The sequence below is a fragment of the Lipotes vexillifer genome, unplaced genomic scaffold (genome assembly GCF_000442215.2).
Source record: "Lipotes vexillifer unplaced genomic scaffold, Lipotes_vexillifer_v1.1 scaffold343, whole genome shotgun sequence".
In the NCBI taxonomy this organism is placed as follows: domain Eukaryota; kingdom Metazoa; phylum Chordata; class Mammalia; order Artiodactyla; family Lipotidae; genus Lipotes; species Lipotes vexillifer.
In genome coordinates, this window is record NW_006777506.1 from 1,275,973 (window position 1) to 1,300,446 (window position 24,474).

General features: G+C 35.4%; 1 protein-coding gene across 1 annotated transcript in view; it reads left to right on the forward strand.

Moving 5' to 3' along the window:
• Positions 1-24,474, forward strand: part of HMCN1 (hemicentin 1) — a 543,624-nt gene that overhangs the window by 279,434 nt on the left and 239,716 nt on the right. The window contains 11 exon segments of the mRNA XM_007451144.1: positions 985-1,257; positions 2,260-2,355; positions 4,903-5,097; positions 6,084-6,214; positions 6,379-6,526; positions 8,481-8,607; positions 10,997-11,151; positions 20,706-20,984; positions 21,500-21,781; positions 22,501-22,609; positions 23,620-23,789. Coding sequence (XP_007451206.1) covers positions 985-1,257; positions 2,260-2,355; positions 4,903-5,097; positions 6,084-6,214; positions 6,379-6,526; positions 8,481-8,607; positions 10,997-11,151; positions 20,706-20,984; positions 21,500-21,781; positions 22,501-22,609; positions 23,620-23,789 — 1,965 coding nt within the window.

Sequence of the window (24,474 nt, forward strand, 5' to 3'; positions counted from 1 at the left end):
TGCTTACACTCTACTGTAGTCCATTAAGTGTGCAATAGCATTCTGTCTTTTAAAATAATGTACATACCTTAATTTAAAAATACTTTACAGCTAAAAAATGCTAACCATCATTTGACAGTGCAGGGTTGCCGTAAAACTTCAATTTGTAAAAATTGCGATATCTGTGAAGTGCAATGAAGCAAAGCACAATAAAATAAAATAAAGTATGCCTGTACTATCAAACTTAAAAGTTTGTTGTAAGGGAAAACCTTTAGAATATACTGCTTAAATACTAAGTTTTAACAAAAAGACAGAGGAATGGGGTTTGTTAGGGAAGTAAAGTACATAAATTCTAATCATATTCTTATGAGTCAACTTGATTCTATAGTTCATAATGCTTGTATGTGGAACGCAGTACTACTTGCCAGTGTTTTGATAGATTATCTCATTTAAATTTCTGAAGGAATGTAGATAAAGGGAAATAATAGAGGCTTTATCTTGATTTTCTTCTCTGAAATTAACAAAAGCTTTTATTAGAAATATTTCGTACTGTCTGGCTAAACCTTCCACAAAGAGAACAAAAGCTAAGAATACATGGAGAGAAATGCTTTTTGTTTTACTCAGATGATAGAAATTAACTGGATTGCCATTTAAGAGGGCTTTAAACCTTAAGTTATTTACATATTATAAGAAATCTGACATCATTAAATGCTTACTTTTCCTCGAGTTTGGAATGAGGAGTTTTATATTCATTATTTCCCATAATCCTTGCAGTGTATTGGTATTGAAGAGGTTATTTTGCCTGGATTATCAAGGAAATAGGCCTCAGGAAATTTACTGAATTGCCCTAGATCACACAGCTCGTTAAGTGGCCTGAGTCTGGATCCAAATCCTGAGATTATTCCACTTTCTCATGCTGCCTCTTGGTGAGGAGCTCTCATTTAAAGTGAGAAAAGGAGGAATTTTTTAAAACTTGGATTATTAATACTCAATTGTTGTTTCCAGTGCCTCCAAAGATACAGCATGGCCCTACAGTTATGAAGGTCCAAGTTGGTCAAAGAGTGGACATTCCATGCAGTGCTCAAGGGACGCCTCTTCCTGTAATCACCTGGTTTACAGGTGGAAGCGCCATTTTGGTTGATGGACTGCAGCATATTAGTCATCCAGATGGAACATTCAGCATCGACCAAGCTGTGCTCTCCGATGCTGGCATATATACATGTGTCGCTACTAACATAGCAGGCAGTGATGAGACGGAGATAACGCTACATGTCCAAGGTGATTTTTGGCCTAGGAAAATATTTGTACAGTGGGGGAAAAACCCTGGAGTCTATACAGAATATATAGTCTTGGATGGTCTTAGATCACTTTCAGAAGATTTCTATATAACTTTTATGACTCTCTAGTTAACTTTGAAAGGAGAATGATTCCAGAAAGAAATGAAACTATACGTTACAAAACTGTTTACGTTTGAAAATGGAGTTGCCCTGGATGATGTAGACAGTGGAAACAATCCTAGATAAGTGCCCCACCCGCTATTTTTGGTTTGGAAGAAATTGTGGGCAGAGTGGGTTGGAGTAGGATTTACCTCTTAGTGGTAATTTGCACTCAATATTAATCCCTAGAAATCGAGGTCCACTGTTCCCTGTAATGATGTAGGCCTTATTTTGAGGGTTTAAATATTAATCCTTGGGGACTTCCCTGGTGGTCCAGTGGTTAGGGCTCCAAGCTTCCACTGCAAGGGGGCATGGGTTCGATCTCTGGGCAGGGAACTAAGAACCTACAGGCCACGTGTCATGGCCAGAAAAAAAAAAAAAAAAAAAAAAAAAGATGAATCCTTATTCCTTCAAGCAACAGGTGTTTATCAAGTTCCTGACAGGCGTCTGTCATCATCTGGGCAGTGAGGAGGAAATAGTGACAAAGGTAAAACACCTGCTCTCGTGAGCGGTTCTGTAAGTAGGCAGAAAGCAAGCAAGCAAATAAACAAGAAATACGGATCGTGAGACATGCTGTGTAGAAAATTAAAATAGGGTGATGCTCCCAGCAGTTGGCTACTTTAGATTGAATTGTCATGTAGGACTTCTCTGAGGAGACAGTATTTATAGTGAAATCTTGTTGACTGGCAGGAACCAGCCATTTCCAATCAGGAGGAAAAGCACTCCTGTCAGAGAGAATACCATTGCAAAGGTAGGAATAGAGAAGCAGGTGTCATACTTAGCCTCAGAAGAGTTCAATATTGCCCAAGGAAAGCCTGTGATAATGCATTTATTTTTCTAACAGAACCACCTACGCTGGAAGATCTAGAGCCTCCATATAACACTCCATTCCAAGAAAGAGTGGCCAATCAACGCATTGCATTTCCATGTCCTGCAAAAGGTGTGTAATACTCGGACACGTGGGCATTGGCATAATGTTGTATTCTTCCAGAATTCTATATTGAACCCCAAACATCATAAAATTCTACTTGTCAGTCCTTGTTATAACATTTGGGCATAATGGAAACTGATCCCTCTTTCAAATAACAACTAGGTTGAATAGGTATTTTTCCCTCCGAGGTGTTTTATTTCCTTCACTGGAATTACCTTCTGTTTTTTCAAACTTGCCTTATCTAGCATGTTTTCCAGGTCGTTCATGCTTCTTCCTGTTACTTCTTATAGTTCATTCTATTTTTGACAAGAATTCTCTTTAAAATGTGACAGATAGGGCTATTCAAACTTTGCATATTTATCTCAGTCAGGGGTATAAATTAGGGCAATCCCCGTGTTTGTTCTAGATACTTCTTTTCTAAAAACCTCTTTCTAGATTTATCCTCTACTGGTAATTCTGGAGCCAGGTTGTAACTTGGCTCTCTGATGCTTGTCCAGACTCCTTCTCTCCCTGAATTTCTGGGTTTTCTATCCCACCATGTTTCCTGGCAGGAGATTGTTATTCTCTCTCCTCTAGAGGATGTGAAAAAGGCACTGTCACTATCACCTTACTCTGGATGCCCAGCAGATGGTTAAGAACATCCTTTCTTTCGCATATGTGTTCATCTGCAATGACTCAAACGAGTCTGTAGCAGTTCTGGCAAAGACCAAGCAGTATTCTTTCCGTGACCTCCTGGAGGGCTCCATGCCACTGGTAGCATTAGTGCTCCTACATCTAACTCTTAACTCTCCTGTCCTTGGAGACAGTGGCAGTTGAAGGTCCTTAAGGCTGTCTCTGTTACTGTAGCAAGATTTTGCATCTCTTAACAGCATTAAAAGAAAGATAACTTTAACAAGATTTTCATGTATCTAAAGAATTGTCAGTAACTATTCCCAGAGCCAGTGGGGAGGGAGGCTAGGCCTGGAGAAGGATCCTTGAGAAAGGTTTAAGTTCAGCTGAGCTCTGTGGGTGCTTACTACTGCTGGAGCCTTGCCAGTGGCACTATTGCTCAGTACTCTCCGCTGAATCCCTGACTCCCAAGCTGGCTTGGACTTCCCTTTTCCATTTTGAAATACCACCTCTTCCTAGTACTCTGTTCTCACCGGGGACAGAATTCTTGAGTTCATTTAAAATAGCTAAAGGCCTTTTCATTTTATTTGCCATGAATTTCATCTTGACCATGGTTGTTCTACCATTTAGAAATAAAATAGAGCACAGTTTCTTTCTTTTGCTTGTTCATTTACTTTTTCATTTATTAACTTAACAAATATTAATTGAGAAGTTTGAGAACCACATAAAGGAATGAGTAAGATGTAAGGAAATGATTGTAACCCCCTTTTTTCCTGGACAACATGAACACCTGCAGTCCATCAGTTTTATCTTCTCTTCCTCATCAGTCAGCATCTTACTATGAGGATGATGAAATAGGCCAATATTTTTGTTTTATTTTTTCCCGTAAGTATACTCATTTTATTAGTTCATAGTCATTCATAGTCGATCACAGTCATTTTTATAATTCCTTAACTCAATTTGAGTTTAACCTAAATGACACATTCTGTGTATTCCTGCCATTCTTTTGTACTTAGATATATGACCATTCTTTAATATTTTTATTATGCTTTAATATAAGATTTTTAGCCATGTCTTATACAATTATATTAATTTTATTGAATGTGCTTTTTTTATTTTTATAGGGATTAAGTAAAATGTGAAAGTACTTAGAATAGTGCCTGGCACATTGTTTGCTAAATAAATACATTCTTATTATACAGTTTACTGTTTGTCTATTTCAAGTACGTCCTTTTGGTTCCATTATGCATTTTAAGATGGTTTTTTATCACTTTCATTCATGAGTTATGTAAGTTCCATTCACTCTCTTGGTCATAAATAAATTGAGGAAAGCAGTTCTGCTCACTGCTTTCTCAGCTTTCTTTTCAGTATAAAAAGTCAAGAATTAATCTATTGCCCTCTGTTTAACAGAATGGGATCCGCAGAAGATGTGTGGATAGTAGACGTTCCTCATCTCTGCTCTATCAGGCCTGTTTAAAATGTGACTTATGAAGCATCATTTCTGTACATCATTTATGTACTCTGAGCAATCTTCATGTATATTCCCTTGATAGTATCTTATTTTTGCTCTTCCTTTATTTTCATCCAAAAACTCTCCCCATTTCTAGTTCATTTAATTAATATAGCTATTTCCCCCCACTAGCACCATAAACTCACTCAAGAAAATGTTTTGCTTTGCTTCCTATCATCTGAATGTCTTGATAAAAACAACTTTAATCAAATTCTACACTACAGACCATCCATCTTTTAACACTGATCAGGAATTAGAGGCATTAAATACCATAATCTCATCAAAATCCCATGCCAGGAGCAATATCTTCAAAGAAGCATAGTACCTAAGGGTACATGTTATCATAACAAATTTTATTTCTCCTCAAGATATTTGATATTTAATAGTGACTTCTAATTTTGTTGTAAAATATCACAAAGCTTTAACTTCTTATTTAGGTACCCCCAAACCAACCATCAAATGGTTGTGGAATGGTAGAGAGCTGACAGCCAGAGATCCTGGTATTTCTATATTAGAAGATGGCACATTGTTGGTTATTGCTTCTGTTACGCCATATGACAGTGGGGAGTACATTTGTGTGGCAGTCAATGAAGCGGGAACCACAGAAAGAAAATATAACCTCAAAGTCCATGGTAAATACCGATAGAAATGCTAAAATCGTGTAACTGAATATGTGACATTTTCAGATTCTTTTATATATGTTATTCTTTCAGTCTAGTGTTGTTTAATATTTATGTGAATAGACATGTTATCGACCAGAAAAGTAGTGGTCTAACTGCATTTATTGATTTATTTTTTATCACTGAAAGTTCAAATGGTAGAAAAAGATACATAGTCAAAAGTCCCCTGGACCTGAGCTAAGCCATCTACTTATCCTCCCTATGGGCAAGGAAAGTTGTTAGGTATATGTGTGTGTGTATGTATCTTCCCAGAGATATTTTTATGCAAAAATGAAGAAATATGAATATATATTTCATCCTCTTTTTTTACATACAAAAAGCATTTATAGTAGACCATTATATACATTACTCCACACCTTGCCTATTTCATTAAACACTCTATCCTGGGGATTATTCAATATTCCTAACTCTTATTTATGCCTACCTAGCATCCCACCATACCATGATTTACTTAACCTTCTTCTAGTAATGATGAGCATTTGGTTTGGTACCATTTGTTTACTATTCTAAGTAATGCTTCAGTGAAATCATGTATATATGGCACTTTGCATGCATCAAAGGATATGTGCATTTTGAAATTTGATGGATATTGGCTTCCAGAAACACTGGGCAATATTCATTCTCATCAGCAAAGTAGTCTCACATAACTTGAGACTCTAGCAGTTTGCATTTTGAGTGGTATGTGAAATAAATAGGATCTCCCTTAAATTTATCCTTAATTCAAAACTCTAAAATAATAATTAAAGTACAAATTCAATGAGTTACTTATAAATGTAGTGGTCAACACTCTTCATTTCATAATAAAAGCTGTCTTAAGTATGACCTTCCTTTCTAGCTATCAAGTATCTCAGAATTTGCTTTCTAAAGTCCTTTGTAAAGAAACTTTGTATATAATATTTATTTAAAACTATCTAACTACAACTTCTCACTTTTTGCAGTTCCTCCAGTAATTAAAGATAAAGAACAAGTAACAAATGTGTCCGTGTTGGTCAGCCAGCTGACCAGTCTCATTTGTGAAGCTGAAGGTACTCCATCTCCCATAATTATGTGGTTTAAAGATGATGTCCAGGTAAATGGAGACATCCAAATATGCATAGGTCCTTGCCTCTCCCTCTGAAGTAAATCATTCAAATGTGACTTCCTTATTAATAATATATAAAAATTTTACTTCAAATTTTAATTATGCATTTTTATTAGGATTGGAAATAACACTGACCCTTTTGGCCTTAAAAGGTGACTGAAAGCAGCACTATTCAGATTGTGAGCAAGGGGAAGATATTAAAGCTCTTCAAAGCCACTCCAGAGGATGCAGGAAGATATTCCTGCAAAGCAATTAATACTGCAGGCACTTCTCAAAAGTATTTTAACATCGATGTGCTAGGTAAGGAAAGCATTCTTTTAAAAAACTGCAATTCAGATGCATTTCTTTTATAGGACAGCATTAACTGTATTAAAGAGTAAGGAGATGAAAAATAAATTGATAGGAGAAATATCATTCATTTTATTTTTATTATTTTTGTCTTTAATATGGGTTAATCAGAACCATGTGATATAGGAAGTTTATAGGTATTTGTTATTATCATATAGCGATGTCTATGGGTACTTGGTACTGTCTTGTATAGAAAATACTAAATTACTGCTTTTGTTAGTTTCTTTAATGATGTGGTCAGGAAATTCTTTGGGAAGTAACTATACAGGAAGATGCACAGGAAAATTCATTCATGTTGCCAACATCTCCTAAAGCTGCTAGGTTGTACTTGAACTGAGGAAGGTAGTAAATTCACCCTCCCGTGCATTCTAATTAATTCCTATAACTAAACAGTCTCAGCCCTGATTCTAATTAAATGGGGAGAATGCTGAGAATAGGTAGCGGCTGTAATAAAATGGGATTTAAAACATTTAAAATGTTTTAATCATAATCATAAAATTTTTATAAGTTTAGTTTGTGAGATTATATTTGCTTATTAAAGTTTACTTTGTGATAAAATTACTTCCTTTTCAATGTTTTGCTCATCGAAAGGGCATATGATTTGTAAGTCTGGAGTGGAAGTGAGGTCTGGGGATGATGCTGCATTAGAATTACTGTTCGTAAACTGCTAAAACATAAAAGTTCTCTCTCTCATAAGTCTTCTCAAAGCCTGAAGTACTTTGAATTTCTTCTGCTAAAGTTACCATTATTGTATTTAAGTATAGGTTATAAAAACAAAGTGATCTTTTCTATCATTAGTCTTATTGGCATTATTTCTCTTGGCACTCATTTACTCTCATGACTTTGACTGCTGTCTGTGCACTGATGACTCCCACATTTTTATCTCCAACTCAGACTTCTTCCCTGAGCTCTCAGGTGATATATCTGATCTCCTCTACAATATCTTGGCTTGAATATCTCAGTGGCATAGAAAACAGAAAGGTCTCAGTAAATGCCTCTTCTGGTCGCCTTCAGTGACCCCCATCATAGTGACCAGCACCTCCATCCATCCACTTGCTTCTGACACAACCTGATGCTCATTCTTCCTACCTCCCTCTCCCTGACTCTGTAAATCTGTCTACATCCTGTTAAAATCTGCTTCTTAATTCCATGTTAATTATAATTTATAAGCTGAATTAATGTAATAGCCTCCTAACTACTCCCCTTCATCCATTATTTGCCACTGGAATCCGATCTTCATTCAGAAGCCAGTGTGGTCTTAAAACAAATTTGATCACAGCCCTCCCTTATTGAAACCCTTTAGTGGCTGATCATTGCTCAGAAGATTAAGATCAAACACCGTAGTGTGATATAAAGGGGGAGGATTCAAAGACCAGGGAAGTTTATGGGAGCTCTTTAATATGCTTTATAATTCTGAGAATAAAAACTAGTACGATCTTTTCACATTATATCTCATTTACAGTTTTAGCATAGGAGCCCTTTAAAAGAGACAAGGGTAATATATTTCAAACAGCACTATGGTAGAATTTAAACATTGTAAGATTGTCATTGACTATGTCGTTCATTACCTAAAACGTATAGCAGTAGTAAATTTCATTATATGAGCTTCACTGCTCATTTATATTCTAAACTCCTTTTGTACATTGATTTAATACTCCTCAAAATGAGTTCTTTACTACTATAATTCTTCCAAGTAATTGTCTTGCTATCAAATCTTTCATGAACGTGTTCCTATGTTTAAATTTGACATTTGGGTCTGCAGATGTGATATGAAAGGGATTATTGTATGATATTTTACTTTTAACATTAAGATCTTGTTGAAATATTATAGAAATCATTATCTTCTCTCACTCCCCACTCTTTTTGCTAAGTCATAGATTTTCATGATAAAATGTCTTTGTTCAAGTCCCACCCACCATAATAGGTACCAGCTCCCCAAGTGAAGTCTCAGTTGTCCTCAACCAGGATACCACCCTTGAATGCCAAGTCAAAGGCACTCCCTTTCCCATTATTCACTGGTTCAAAGATGGCAAGTGAGTACCTCTTCTGTATCTGTTACAAGGATCCAGTTGTTTGGAAATAGATGTGGATTTTCCCCCTCTTAATTATCTTACTACATAGAGTATTATTAAATGAACATGAAGGAAAAACAATATTGTTCAAAAATGGTCTCAAATTTATGCATTTATGAATTGTAAGACTCCATAAATTCTGGGAATTTATTTTAGAGACACAGAGGAACTCACATTTATTATACACGAAATATACACTAAGGGCTAAGAATGAAAAATGAAAAATGCAAGATCCAAGTACAGAGATGATTTTGTCTTTACATGGAATTGTTTGAATTATTAAAAAGGAAAACTTGCTTATGACAGCAAGATGCATGCTTCAGCTAGTTTAATATATGGTCAAAAAGGAACAACTACAAAAGGGCAATTAGATGTTTCTCTTAGCCCTTGTGTGTTATTATAATTTCTGAAAGCAGCTGTCTAAGACCTAAATAGCAAAGAGTAAAGGTTTTCAGTGTATAAAATAAAGGATTGTGTAAAAACTTTTTATATGTCAATAAGAAAGACAAACAACATAGAAAAATGTGTGGAGGGTATAAACAGGCAATTAAAAAGTTACATAGTTAAGCAGTAAATATATTAAAAGATGCTTACCTTCAATAATTTGGAGAAGGTAAGCAAAATAATATGATTTTGTTTTTCATAGATTAGTTTGGCAAGAAAAAGTAGAGGTTTGAAAAATATCAAGTGTTGGCTTAGAGTATGGGAAGTCAGGATATAGGACTCTGATGGGACAATATAAATTAGTACTCTGAAAGGCAATTTGTTGCTATCTATTAAAATTTAAATGCTCATATGCTATAATGTAGCAATTACACTTCTGGTGTCTAGGACAGGGAAGCCAGTCACCTGTTCTGCAGGAAGGCTTGACTCCCTGAATACTCCCTGAAACACTGTGAAAGCAGAAAAGTGAAAAATGCTTAAAGCTTCACATCGGGAGAGAGGATAGATGACGTATGGCATTGTCTTATTATGAAACACTGGACAGCAATGAAAAAGAGTAAGATCAGGCTATATGTACCAAAACTATCTCCATAGCTATTGTCAAGTGAAAAGTAGGACAATAATACAATGCCATTTATGCATAACAACTTTAGATTCCTCTAGCAATACATTTATGGGTGAAAAATGTTTAGAAAAACATGTGGAAGAACACAAACTAAACTGACAATCGTAAGAAGTCTAGAGAAAAGACTCACATTAGGGGTAATAAAACAAGGAGACCTTTTCTTATTATGATGTTTTTTGTTTGTTTCAGTTTTTGTGTTACTTGCATAATTAACAATCAGTGAAAGTTTTAAAGTTACTTCAATTTGAGTAGCATTATCAAGTATTCCACTTCTTTAAACAGTTAAAATGCATTAAAGTAAGGTACTTTATTCTCTTAGCTTTAGAGAACTTAAAAGAGTCATACCAAGGAATAGTATGGGATGCTACCACAGAAAATTAAATGTGTTTCCATTTAACCTTGTAGTCTGATTGGTGGCTTATTAATATAGCAGTGCATGTATTTATCATGGGGCTAGTTCACTGCAGCTTTTTAAAAACTGGCTATGGGTCTTCCTGAAAGAAGATCAATGGATTTTAAAGGCATGACTCTTAGGATATAATAGACTTTAATTACCATGATGTTTTAAGTATTAAATAAAGCTGCTGCCAAACATAAAGTAAGCATTTTATAGTAGTTAGTAAATGACTCCGTATAGTAGAAGACTTCCTTGACAAATATATATGAGCTGCCTTTGGGGTAAATATCTTTCAGTATTTATGATTATAAAAGCATTTATATTTATTACAATATCTACTTTTTAGGAAAATTGGCATGATCATTGTCTTTAGTAAGTAATAACCATTCATTCTATTGTAAATATTTTTCCAGGTGTTATAATATTAGTTTACAAATAATATTGCTTAGCTTGAAGCTCCTGTACACTTAGTTTTTCTTTTCTGAATGATGGTAGAAATTTTGGCTTTGTAGACCAAAAAAAAAAAGGGGGGGGGATGAATGAAAGAAATAAAGTTTTGTATTAATATTATTCAACAATTTAAGTTTGAAATGAAGTTCAATTTAATAATTTAATATTATTCATTAAATTTAAGTTTAAGTGAAGTTTTGTCTCAAAGTGATAATTATCTACTTTCATTAGTAAAGTGGTTTAATAATTCTGTTCTTCTGAACAGAAGTACTTAATCATATCATTGTATTTTTTTTAGATTCATACTAAAAAATTCAACTTTGATTCATATTTTTAAATTCATATGATTTAATGATTTTTGTTGTGATTAATAAACGAGAAAACATTTAGGATAACAAAAATGGGCCCATGGAATAAAATTTTACTTTTTCTAGGCCTTTATTTTTGGGAGACTCTAATATTGAACTTCTAGACAAAGGACAAATTTTACATTTAAAGAATGCACGAAGAAGTGACAAGGGACGCTACCAGTGTACTGTGTCTAATGCAGCTGGCAAACAAACCAAGGATATAAAACTGACTATCTATAGTAAGTGTGACGTTCTTATGCTTTTTACTTTTATTATCAGTTCTCATTATACATTGAAAATCAGGGTTTGCTCTCCTGTTAACTGCTCTTTGATTCAATACAAGTAATTTGGAATGCTACTTACTTTAAAAGAAAAAGCTTATTTTCATGTGTTTTAGGCTAGAACATTGCATCCGAGTTTAATGTATTTTATCATTAAGTATGGATTTCTTCAAGGGGTCTAGTGATTTTCATATGACCTCACTTAAGAGGTCAGGTATTCCCTGATTTGTTAGTGTAACATAAATCAAATGTCTGTATCCCTAAAGGGGTTTTTAAAAAGCTCTAAAAAGAGTAGAGATGTATGAAATAGAATGAAGATGATGGTATGAGAACAACTCAATTATTCTATTTTCATTGCATCTTGGCCTTTATTCAGACCACATGGTAATATTTTAAATGTTTTAGGCTGTGCTGCTATTTTCTCTCAGTTAAGTCCCCATCAGAGGTATGTAGCCCTCATTTCACTAAAATTCTCAATATCCCCTGAGGAAGGTGACTGCCAAAGTGATTTATTTTTTATGCCAGGAGCCATAGGAAGGCACTTGAACATTATGTTGCAGGCACAAAGAATTGCATGATAGAAAGGAATAGGGCTCATTAGGCCAGTCATGCTTATTGTGGCTCTGCTTCCTGCACTGTATTCTGCTTTGTATAGCGTTTGACACTCAAGGAAAGTTTAGATACCTCAGGAATGTCACTTCCCTGTAGGATCTTCCCAAACCAAACCAATCACGTCATCACTCTCTATTACGTTGTCCTAGTTTTCTTTATAGCACGGATCACTGGCTGATAGTTTAATTGCTTACTTATGGGTTTATTTACTTATTTGCTATTTCACTCAAAGGAAGCTAAACTTCATAAAAGCAGGGCCTTGTTTTGCATGTTCTCTACTTTAATGTCTGATACACAGTAGCTCTCAAGAAATACTTGCTCAGTGAATGAATTGTCTAGTGATACACTGTTCAGTATGATAGGCACCAGCCACACATGATTGTTGAGCCTTGGAAATGTGGCTAGTCCAAATTGAGACAAGCTGTAAATATAAAATACACACCAGATATCAAAGACTTAATATGGAAATATAATGTAAGATACCTAAGTAATAACTTTACATTGATTACATCTGAAATGATATTTTAGATATATTGGACTAAGTAAAATGTATTATTTTCCTACTCTTTAATGTGGCTACTAGAAAATTTTAAATTATATATGTGGTCTTAATTATAATTCTGTTGGACGGTGATGGTTTGAGTCACGGATGTAGAAAACAAACTTACGGTTACCAGAGGTTAGGTGGGGGGGTGGCAGGGGGATAAATTGGGAGACCGGGACTGACACATACACGCTACTATGTATAAAATAGATAACTAATAAGACCCTGCTGTATAGCACAGGGAACTCTACTCAGTACTCTGTAATGGCCTATATGGGAAAAGAATCTAAAAAAAAAAACAAAACAGAAAGAGTGGATATATGTATATGTGTAACAGATTCACTTTGCTGTACACCTGAAACTAACACAACGTTGTAAATACTATACCCCAATAAAAACTATACCCCAATAAAAATCAAAAAAAAAAAAAAGGAACTTGGGCTTCTGAGGTAAGTGGACTTGGGTTCAGACCCAACTTCTGCCACTTACTAACTTTGCAACTTTGGACAAATTGCCTGACCCCTCTGAGCTTCGGTCTCATCTATAAAATGGGGATAATAATAGTACCTACTTAATAATATTATTGTGAGGATCAATTGCTAGATACTTTATATTGCCCAGATTACAGTAAAAGTTCAATGAATATTATTCATTTATTGTTATCTACTTAGTGATTGTATTGTCTTGCAACTTGAAATATATGTAGAATCAGGCTTGATTTCTATATAACTTCACTGAATTGCAAATTTCCCTTTTTTAATGTTAGTTGTCTTTATATAAAGTTCAAATAGCTTTCTTGAATCAAAGAAATTTTATTTAATGCAGGCTTTTAGATCATTTCTTTCTACAAATAGAAGCCTGTGGAAGAAATCAGTCGTGAACAGACATGTCCTCCAAAAAACAGTAATGTTACTGAAAGATTAGCTGTACAGGCATCCAAGTTAAACAAAAGTGTTATTGCTACCATTGGCCTCCTACCAGAACCAACCTTTTAAACAATAGGTGCAATATTTCTCCTAAGCTGTTGAATAGTTTTCTCTACATTGTTGTATTGTTGCCAAAGAATGTGATGAATACATTTTGGTGATTCAGTAAGACTCCTATTTCCATAGGAGTTGAGTTCTTTCATTTCAGATTTTCTTGTTCATTTGGTATGATGCCCTAAGGCACCGAGAAGAGAGGGCTTTGTAATGATTAAACCTTCTTAGATTGTCTGAGATGAAAGGCACTGTAACACTGTGAAGTTTTAAGTATTCAGTAATTCAGGAAATAATGCCACTTCCTCTCTAGCAAGCTTGTCTGCACCTCTGAGTGGGTAATCTTAAGCTTATTTTATTTCACTTGAGAAAATGCTTTTATTCCTAAGAATAAATGAAACAGATGCCATACTTGGGCTAACTGTGAGAAATATTTATATAGATTTCAGGTTGAGAATGTGGTTCATACTGCAGTTTATTCATTCATTTTGTTTATTTACATACTAACATGAGGAAAAAGCAGGTGGGTCTGATGCATCTGAAAGGCAGAAATGCACATTTTGCCTGAATTAGGGAAGAAATGGAGACAAAATATGATGAAAAATAAAAGAGATGGAGGGGAAATGGGGGGGGAATGAATGTGAAAAAAAAGGAAATAAAAGAGCTTATAATAACCTATGGGGAGACTGCAGATTCATAGCTAATAGTTCTGAGGCAAAGATTTTTAACCTGCAGTCCGTGCATAAGTTTCAGAGGTCTGAGAGTTTCCCCAAATGGTGTAACAGTCTTTGAGTGTATATACATGGTACATTTTAATGTGCAGTGGGTTCATAACATTTACCTGTAACACCCTTCCTCAAACAGAAGTACAGGTCTCATAAAAGTATATATGAATTAAATTGAAACAGGAAGAAATATTTATCTGGCAGATTTAAACAGTAGGTGGTTTATTGTTCTGCTTTCAGCTCGAAATGTTCTTTGAGTAACTTTTTTCTCAATTTCATAAATACAAACTTTTAAAATGAACTCTTTTCAATACAAGTGATATTCCTTTGTAAAGCATTCATGGAGGGTAAGGGGTTGTTTGAACCTATGTTCTTGACTTCATTTTTTAAATTTAATTTAATTTGTTTATTAGTTTTTATTGGAGTATGGTTGTTTTACAATGTTGTGTTAGCCTCCACTGCACAACAGAATGAATCAGCCATACATATACAGATATCCCCTCCCTTCTGGACTTCCCTCCCATTTAGGTTACCACAGTGCATTAAGTAGAGTTCCCATCTGTTCTTGACTTCATTAATGTATCATCCAACTAATTAGGCTAGCCAGTTTATTTAGACAATTTCAGCTAAAAATTTGATGTATGTTTCCAGATTCCATCAATAGGCTCAAATCAAAATTTAAAGTCTGAGTAAAATGTTCTTTCTTAAGATTTCAAAATGGTGGCTTGAATTGATATTAATTAATTATCTATAGCAGGACTTGACAAACCTTTTTTATAAAGGGCAAGTTGGTAAATATTTTAGGCTTTGCAGACTGTGAGGCAAAATCAAGGACATTATGTAGGTACTTACATAACAAAATAGAAAGAAATGTCTACCAATTGTTTATTCATGATATTCTATTTTTCTGGTAATTTTAAAAATTGTAAAATTTGATGTAATACAAGTCTGCTAATGAGAATGGATTTCTTTTGGAGGGATAACATTTTACTTAATTAGAGTTCAAAGTTAATGATTCCTGTCACCAAAATTAAATGCAGATGTTCATCTGTTAATACTGGTATGTAATGAGATTTTATGTATTTCATTTTTGAAACTGTCTTTTCATTCAGATACTGTAGATACTGTCAAATACTAATATCATTTCACAAACATAAGATTTTAATTGATCATATTCATTACTTGAAAGGCATTTGCAGAATTCTGTTATATTCTCTTGATATTTGACTTTTGGCCTGCCATTCTACTCCCAATTAATCAATTCCAATTGAAGGTTAGATGGAAGGCCCTCGTTTTCAGAGATAAAAGAACTTAAAATGTGGAAATTTCATTTGCATTTGCATCAAAGTTTGACAAACATTGTTGAAACTGAAAGTTGAGCTCAGAAAATATATTTATTGCAAATTTGTAGGGGAATCGAGGTCTGAGTTTTGTTTGACAGCATGGAAAATGTGTAGGGGAGCTTGACATTACTTGTGATTCAAACAACAGAATGAGTACTAACAGTATAGATTTTGCATTCAAGTGCTGGTTTTATCTGGTAAGTTTAGGTTGAATTTATTAAGAAACATTGTCAAGTTTATGGCAAAACTAAATTCCAGAATCATTCAGTACTCAATAATAGTGTTTGAGGACAATTCTCATTCAGAAAAAATTCAGTCTCAGTCCTAAGCTCCAAAAATTCAAATGTAACTTTACCACCATTAAGACATTAAGCTGCTATAAGGTAGAAAAAGTCATTATATTCACCTTCTACTTCTGACAGAAATTCATGGAACTGATGATATTTAAGTCCATAAGAGCAAGTAAAATACCCCATGGACAGTTCTGTTTCAATAACACATGAATATTTTACACAAGTGCTGATGAATAGTACAAGGAATAACGATAGACTTTTAGAGTTTTACATTTTAATAAATTTAAAATGGAAAATTTGTAAATTTCTCTAACCCTTTTCCTGCCCCATACGTATTTTTATCACCATCAGTTGTAGCACATCTTAGCAGATTCCACTTCAGGTTGTAATAAATTAGTGCTTTTTCAACTTCTTTGAAAATATTTTTGTCTGTAGTTGTTCCATGCAGACTATTCTTAGAGACTAATTCTTCAGTTTCTTCAACGTGGCATTGACTCCTCAAATAAAAGACAGCTAAGCAGTATCAGTAACATCTGTCAGTTTGTCAAGAGCCAAGAATACTGTTCAGAAAAGTTGCCTTAAAAAGAAAAACTATTGATACTGTCAGTTTTCTCAACTCTTCAAGCAGTTTTTCTTATGGAAAGGCTGATCATCTTAAACAAATTGATTAGTTTAGGCATAATTGTTTGCTAATGCAATCATTCTTTTTTTTTTTTTTTTGCGGTATGCGGGCCTCATCACTGTTGTGGCCTCTCCCATTGTGGAGCACTGGCTCTGGACGCGCAGGCTCAGAGGCCATGGCTCACGGGCCCAGCCACTCCGTGGCATGTGGGATCTTCCCGGATTGGGGCACGAACCCGCGTCCCCTACATCGGCAGGCGGACTCTCAACCACTGCGCCACCAGGGAAGCCCAATCATTCTTGATTTAATTAAATCACTGTTGGTAAATGGCTCTCCTTCCTTGGCTAACAAATGAGCCACTTCAGAAACTTAGATGGTAGCCTCATTTTGACTTTTTATCTTTGTGAAGAAATTCTGCCTAATGAGACATTCCATTTTATATTAATTTATTGGTTGTTTTTCTTTGAATGGGATATCTTGTGATGAGTGCTTAGGCTAATAGAGTTAGTGTACACTGTATTTTTTCAAAACAGCTATAGTGTTGTTAAAAAATAAACTCAGTGCTTTGCCATTGAACATAATAACAAAATAATCCACACTGTTCTGTGCTTTAAAAATGTCACGTTTTAAAGCTTACTTTTCTTTTTTTTGTGTGTTTTGACATAGGGAGTATGCACTGGTAATAAAAGTAAAGTAAAATATCATGGTATGGTGATATTTATGGCACTTGAAATGCTGTTGGCTTATAATAGTGTCACTGAAATTTATGGTGAGCTGGGCAACAGTGAGAAGCAATGAGAACACCACATTTGGTATTTATTGCAACAATTTAACTCTGCCATTGTAGAAGTGAAAGTAGCCATAGACAGTACATAAACAAATGAGCATGACCATATTCCAATAAAACTTAATAGGTGCTGAAGTTTGAATTTCATATAATTTTTACATGTCACAAAATATTATCATTATTTTTATTTTTTCCAGTCATTTAAAAATGCAATAACTGTGCTTGGTTCAGCATCTTGATGCCTGGCCTATGGGCCATAATTGGCTGCTCTGATTTATATAGTAAACCACCTTATACAAAAATTATTCCACCATCAAATTTACCTCACATTACAGGCATACTTCTGAGATATTGCAGGTTCTGTTCCAGACCACCACAATAAAGCAATAAAGCGAGTCACACAAATTTTTTTTTGGTTTCCCAGTGCAAATAAAAGTTATGTTTACACTATACTATAGTCTATTAAATGTACAAAAGCATTATGTCTAAAAAAAGTACACACCTTAATTTAAAAATACTTCATTGCTAAAAAATACTAACCATCATCTGAGCCTTTAGCAAGTCATAGTAGTAACATTAAAATCTCTGATCAGGGCTTCCCCGTTGGTGCAGTGGTTGAGAGTCCGCCTGCCGATGCAGGGGACGCGGGTTCGTGCCCTGGTCCGGGAGGATCCCACGTGCCGTGGAGCGGCTGGGCCCGTGAGCCATGGCCGCTGAGCCTGCGCGTCCGGAGCCTGTGCTCCACAATGGGAGAGGCCACGGCAGTGAGAGGCCCACGTATCGCAAAAAAAAAAAAAAAAATCTCTGATCAGATATACAGATTGCCAACAAACACATGAAAGAATGCTCAACATCATTAATCATTAGAGAAATGCAGATCAAAACTACAATGAGATATCATCTCACACCAGTCAGAATGGCCATCATCAAAAAATCTAGAAACAGTGGAGAGGGTGTGGAGAAAAGGGAACACTCTTGCACTGCTGGTGGGGATGTGAATTGATACAGCCACTGTGGATAACACTATGGAGGTTCCTTAAAATACTAAAAATAGAACTGCCATATGACCCAGCAATCCCACTACTGGGCGTATAGCCTGAGAAAACCATAATTCAAAAAGAGTCATGTACCACAATGTTCATTGCAGCTGTATTTACAATAGCCAGAACATGGAAGCAACCTAAGTGTCCATCAACAGATGAATAGACACATAAGATGTGGCACATATATACAATGGAATATTACTCAGCCATAAAAAGAAACAAAATTGAGTTATTTGCAGTGAGGTGGATGGACCTAGAGTCTGTCATACAGAGTGAAGTAAGTCATAAAGAGAAAAACAAATACTGTATGCTAACACATATATATGGAATCTAAAAAAAAAAAAAGTGATGAAGAACCTAGGGGCAAGACGGGAATAAAGACACATACCTCCCAGAGAATGGACTTGAGGACATGGGCAGGGGGAAGGGTAAGCTGAGACAAAGTGAGAGAGTGGCATTACACTATCAAATGTAAAATAGATAGCTAGTGGGAAGCAGCCGCATAGCATAGGGAGACCAGCTCGGTGCTTTGTGACCACCTAGAGGGGTGGGATAGGGAGGATGGGAGGGAGGGAGACATAAGAGGGAAGAGATATGGGGATATATGTATATGTATAGCTGATTTACTTTGTTATAAAGCAGAAACTAGCACACTATTGTAAAGCAATTATATTCCAGTAAAGATGTTAAAAAAGAGATATAATGATATTTTTATTAAAGAATCCATCATGATCACTAAATAAAATAAAATAAAATCTCTGATCATAGCTCTCCATAACAAATATAATAATAATGAAAACGTTTGAAATATTGATAGAAATACCAAAATGTGACAAAGACAGGAAGTGAGCCAATGCTGTTGGAAAATAGTGCCAGTAGACCTGCTCAGTGCAGGCCTGCCACAGACCTTCAGTTTGTGAAAAATACAGTGTCGGCAAGGCACAATGAAATGAAGTATGCCTGTATAGTAGATCTTGCCTTCATTTATGTGTGAGGAAAAAAATATGTATATTAATGTTTGTCACTATGAACCAGTTCTAAGAACAATTATCAGAAAACATGAAGGAATTCCACTCAGATCTAGGTACTGTTTTCTAATATTCTTTTCCACTAAAAAGAACCAGAGCTTCTAGGAGAAATAGTTAATTCTAAGGCTGGGGCAGAGAGTATAAAGATGAGCCTGGAGCATGTAGTAGGTCCAGAAAGTAAGAAAATACTAAAATAATATGATGTGAGTATGTCAAAGGGACATAGGGCCGGTTGGAATAGCTCCCAAAGGCCATAACTGGAACAATTTGAACAATAAAATAAATAATGTAGTATTGGATTATACCCAAAGTATAAAATGAATCTCCATGAGTGCATATTGATATAAATAAATAAATTGGAGAAGAGAGACTAATCTCTCCTACAGAAGAATTCCAGATAAATTATGTAGCTATTCCCCTCTCAAGGAAGTAGAATAGCTCTCCCCCTCATATATATGGGCTGGGAAGAGTGATTCTTTTCAAAAGGGCAAAAGAGAGTAACTTTACAGTGGAGGAACCTAGCAAAATCTACCTCAACCAGGTGGTCAAGGTCAACATCATCAGTGATAAGCTGTGTTGATAGTGTGTACCCTTGATATGATTGATGAGAATGGCACTCCGTGATTGTGCTTCCAAAACCCATAACCCTAGTCCAAGCATAAGAAAAATATTCTCTTCTAAACTAAAAGTTTATTTTAAAAAATTAAGGCACTCAAGTTCAGGCACATGCCATTTACTTTATTTTAAGTTATTGCAGTGATAGCATAATCCTGGAATGATCGTGTTCAGAGTATGTAGCAGGGCTTGAGTCAGTGGCGGTGTTTTTCCAGCAGCAGAGTCCTCATGTGGTGTGAGAGGCCAGACATGTGGTTACTGAATTATGAAAGGTACACATGTAGCCAATTAGATGAGTATAATTGAGTGAATGAACTCTCTGTGGCGGGTCCCAAAAAAAAAAAAAAAAAAAAAAAAAAAGATAAAAAACAAAGATGTATTTGTACAGCACAGGGAATTAATACCCATTATTTTGTAATGTGGCGGTTCCAAAAAAAAAAAAAAAGTAAGAAGAAGCAAAAGTTAAAGACTCCACAGCTATTACCAGTAGCTGGACCTGAAAGCACTTAGGCCTTTTGTATTTCCTGGGGAGAGGGCATGCAGTTGTACCTCATCTGACATTTTTGCTCCCTTGGCCTCATTTCAAACTTATTGTATTTACTTTAAGTGGGATTTATTTTGTTTTGCTTTGTTTGTTAAACACGACTTTCTTAGTTACTGTAATATGATCTATTGGGCTTAAATGAACCCCTGAAATGAAAACTGACTTTCTGCTTTTACTGACATCTGTAACCCAAAAGGACAGTGATGAAGATTGTTTTGATAAAACAGGCAACTAATTATCAGTAGGTAAATCACAGACTTCCTAATTGTCTTTAATTCATATTTACTTTAATGCATTATTTCAATATCTATAGCGTTTGAGACTTTGATGCAGATGCTAAAACTTAGAAGACTTGTTTCTGTTCTGAAATCCTTTGTAGTTCCACCTAGTATTAAAGGAGGGAATGTCACCACAGAAATATCAGCACTGATCAACAGCATAATTAAACTGGAATGTGAAACACGGGGACTTCCAATGCCTGCTATTACTTGGTATAAAGACGGCCAACCAATCATATCCAGCTCACAAGCACTTTATATCGATAAAGGACAATTTCTTCATATCCCTCGAGCACAGGTCTCTGATTCGGCAACATATAAGTGTCAAGTAACCAATGTTGCTGGGACTGCTGAAAAATCGTTCCATGTGGATGTCTATGGTAAGGAAAAAAATATATGTTTTAATTATGTACTTTTCTGCCTATGCTTTCTAATATGGCAACATGCAATTTGTTCACTAATAAATCCCTGTTGGGTTGGGTTGTCTTCGATATGCATACATTGGAATTAGAAGAATTTGTCTCATGATTTGGAAAAATAGTTTAAAAAGCTAAGGTTAGCAAGAAGTGGCCCATTCATTCAGTCAACCATCTGCCTATGGCACTTGGGAATCTAGACCATTTGATTTTTATGGAGAAGGTAAAGTAGTTCTTAGGACTAAGCTCATTCTCTCCAATTTGTCCTTTTTAAGCCAGACACAGTATAGAGTATCGTACAATATTTAGACTAATGGCAGATAAGCTGAACCAAGAAATTCTTTCCTCAGTAGCTTAGGGGGAGATGGACATATAGGTAGTTTCTATAGTCAAACTACGTGAGTTAAAAATGAAAAGAATCCCCTTTATTTCATGAGGATTTTAAAGAATTGCCTGAAATATTACTTTTTTCTACCTAGTTCCTCCAATGATTGAAGGTGACTTGGCTGCCCCTCTCAATAAGCAAGTGGTTATTGCTCATTCGTTGACACTGGAATGCAAAGCTGCTGGCAACCCTCCTCCAGTTCTCACCTGGTTGAAAGACGGTGTACCTGTGAAAGCGAGTAACAACATCCGCATAGAAGCTGGTGGGAAGAAACTAGAAATCATGGGTGCCCTAGAAGTCGATAGGGGACAGTATACATGTGTGGCTACCAGTGTGGCAGGGGAAAAGGAAATCAAATACGAAGTTGACGTCTTAGGTAAATGAGGATGCTGCCACCTGTATTCTCATATTCATAGCAAAACCTGACTGGTTTATTAAATGCTTTTGTGTTCATGGAATAATAAAACAGTCTTAGAGAAGGTTTAGTGATCTGTTCAACTCTGGACTACACATTACTGAGTGGTGAATTGATCACCAGAGTCCCAAGATCTAAAAACCCACATAAATCTTCCACTTGCCCTGATAGGTACGCTTTGTAAGTAGGTAGATGCCTTTTTACATTTGTGACAATATCTGATTGTAGTGAGTGACAGCATGGTCTCTTGTCATGAGCACTGTGTTAAACAATAGGAAACTTAGTCTGTGGCACTTGGAAAGTCATCTTGTAACCTTACATCTCTATTTCTTTATAAATTGAAGGCTTTCAATGCAGGCCCAAGTTTTGAGGTTCCCTTATCTTATTCTTATGAAAATAAGCAACATAAAATATGAATCAACTTTATGTTTTGATGGCATCATCAGCCCCATAGTGCTAGATTAACTGAGAAAAATTCACAGTGTGTCGAAAGTATATTTATTGATCGAGGCAAATATGTATTGTAAAAGGTATTTTGCAGTACATTTCAAGTCTCCTTCATGTACCAAATGACCATGATACTTATCAGCCTTCTAAGTGCAACTTAGTATTGCTTAAAGTGATGCTATATTTTTTCTTCTAAACATTTCCTTGTATTTTACATCCTTGCTGTTTTCTAGTGCCACCAGCTATAGAAGGAGGAGACGAAATGTCTTACTTCATTGTGATGGTTAATAACTTACTGGAGCTAGATTGTCAAGTGACAGGCTCTCCTCTGCCAACTATCATGTAAGGGTTTTGGTATGTCTTCTAAATATCTCCCACTTCTTTATTTGAGTGTCTTAGAGCTATCTTGAAAGAGGTTCTGTGTCATTCAAAAGTGATTTATAAAACTATACTAATTATATCCCTCTTTTAAAAGACGTACTCTATATTCAAGGCAACTTTTATTTGATACTCACAGGGCCCATAAATCTCAATTAGAAGACTTCGTTATATGCTCTTAAAAATTACATTTTCAGTTCATAGAGACAGACTATTAAGCAGTATCTGTCAGATCTTCCTGAAGCACTGAAATGTTAAATGAACAACGGAATTTAAAGCAGTATGCCAGACATATTAAGGAATAGTGGAAGTTAACATGAATATATGATTACCAATACTTTTTTTCTCATTCCTTCATTCACAAAGTATTTCTTGAATACTTATCTTTCATTTCCAAAGTGCTATGGGATATGCAAAGGAACAGATACTCAGCTAACTTTGGGGCTAAAATATGTTCACACATGATTATAAAACTAAATGGAAAGTGATAATTTATAATAAATTAAAAATTATAATGCTATATGATTTTAGGGTTTTACTTTACAGATGTTTTAAGATGATGTGTGTTTTGTTGGTTAATATTATTTAAACATTTGAAGTGAGTGATATGTAGGGGCATTTGCCTCTTTCTGTAGCCCAGCATTAATAGAAGAATGAAGAACTGTACACATAGTTCTTGGGTTCCAATAATATGCCAGCTTCTTTGTTAAACTAGGTTTCCTTTTTCTTTTCCCTATTTACAGTTTATTTTATTAGAGTGAGCAGATGGGAAATTAGGCAAGTACATAACTGAGAATACATATTTATAAATGTATCATATATACACATATACATACATATATATATAAGTATATAAGTCGAATATATGAATAAATGTAGTTCCTCCGAGATAGATAGATTGCTTTAGCAAGAAACATAGTTATTTAAGATATAGTTAGGAACATGGTTATTTAAAATATGCCTTATTTCTGTAGGTGGCTGAAGGATGGCCAGCTAATTGATGAAAGGGATGGATTCAAGATCTTACTAAATGGACACAAACTGGTTATTGCCCAGGCTCAAGTGTCAGACACAGGCCTTTATCGGTGTGTAGCAACGAACACTGCTGGAGACCACAAGAAGGAATTTGAAGTGACTGTTCATGGTATGCTGAAGAAGGAGCATTTCACTGAAAATTCATTTCTGCATTGTTTCAGTATCTAACTCAGAACTTAGCTCAGTAATCTGGATAAATCTTGAGTTGTGGAAAGTAGTGCTAATTTGAGAGAGAATGTGGATCAAATTTGAATTAGATATTGGAAAATTTTAAGGCACTTTACTAACACAGAAGATTTAACCAAGAGGTATCATGTGAATGAACTGAGACAGAATTTAAATGGCAAGAGGTATATTCTGCATAGAATGTGAGGGTCTGAGGAATGAGATCAAAGAAGATAGAAGAGACAGGCAGCAAATTTCAGATAAAGGGGGGATACGAGTGTTCAGAGGTTCAGCCAAAACAGGAGGGAGTGTGAATAAAGTCATTTCCAGAAATGGAGGCTGAGGGTGTTATGCAGGATCCAGGGCACATAAGTGCACTCATGGAACTGGCACAGTAGGGTTAGAACCATTAGTCTAATGACAGAAGCAACCCTCTGCCAGCGTACTAGGTATCTCACTTGCCAGCAGACCTTGGGAAGGGAGGGACTGGAATGAGAAACTGGAGAGTGTTTGGAAGCCACAAGTAGAGGTTTCTATGAACATCAACTTCATTATTCCCAGGCGGACTGGTTTTTTTCCTGCATTTTGATGGAATACAGCTAATCCTGTTTCTCAGTCTCAATTCCAAT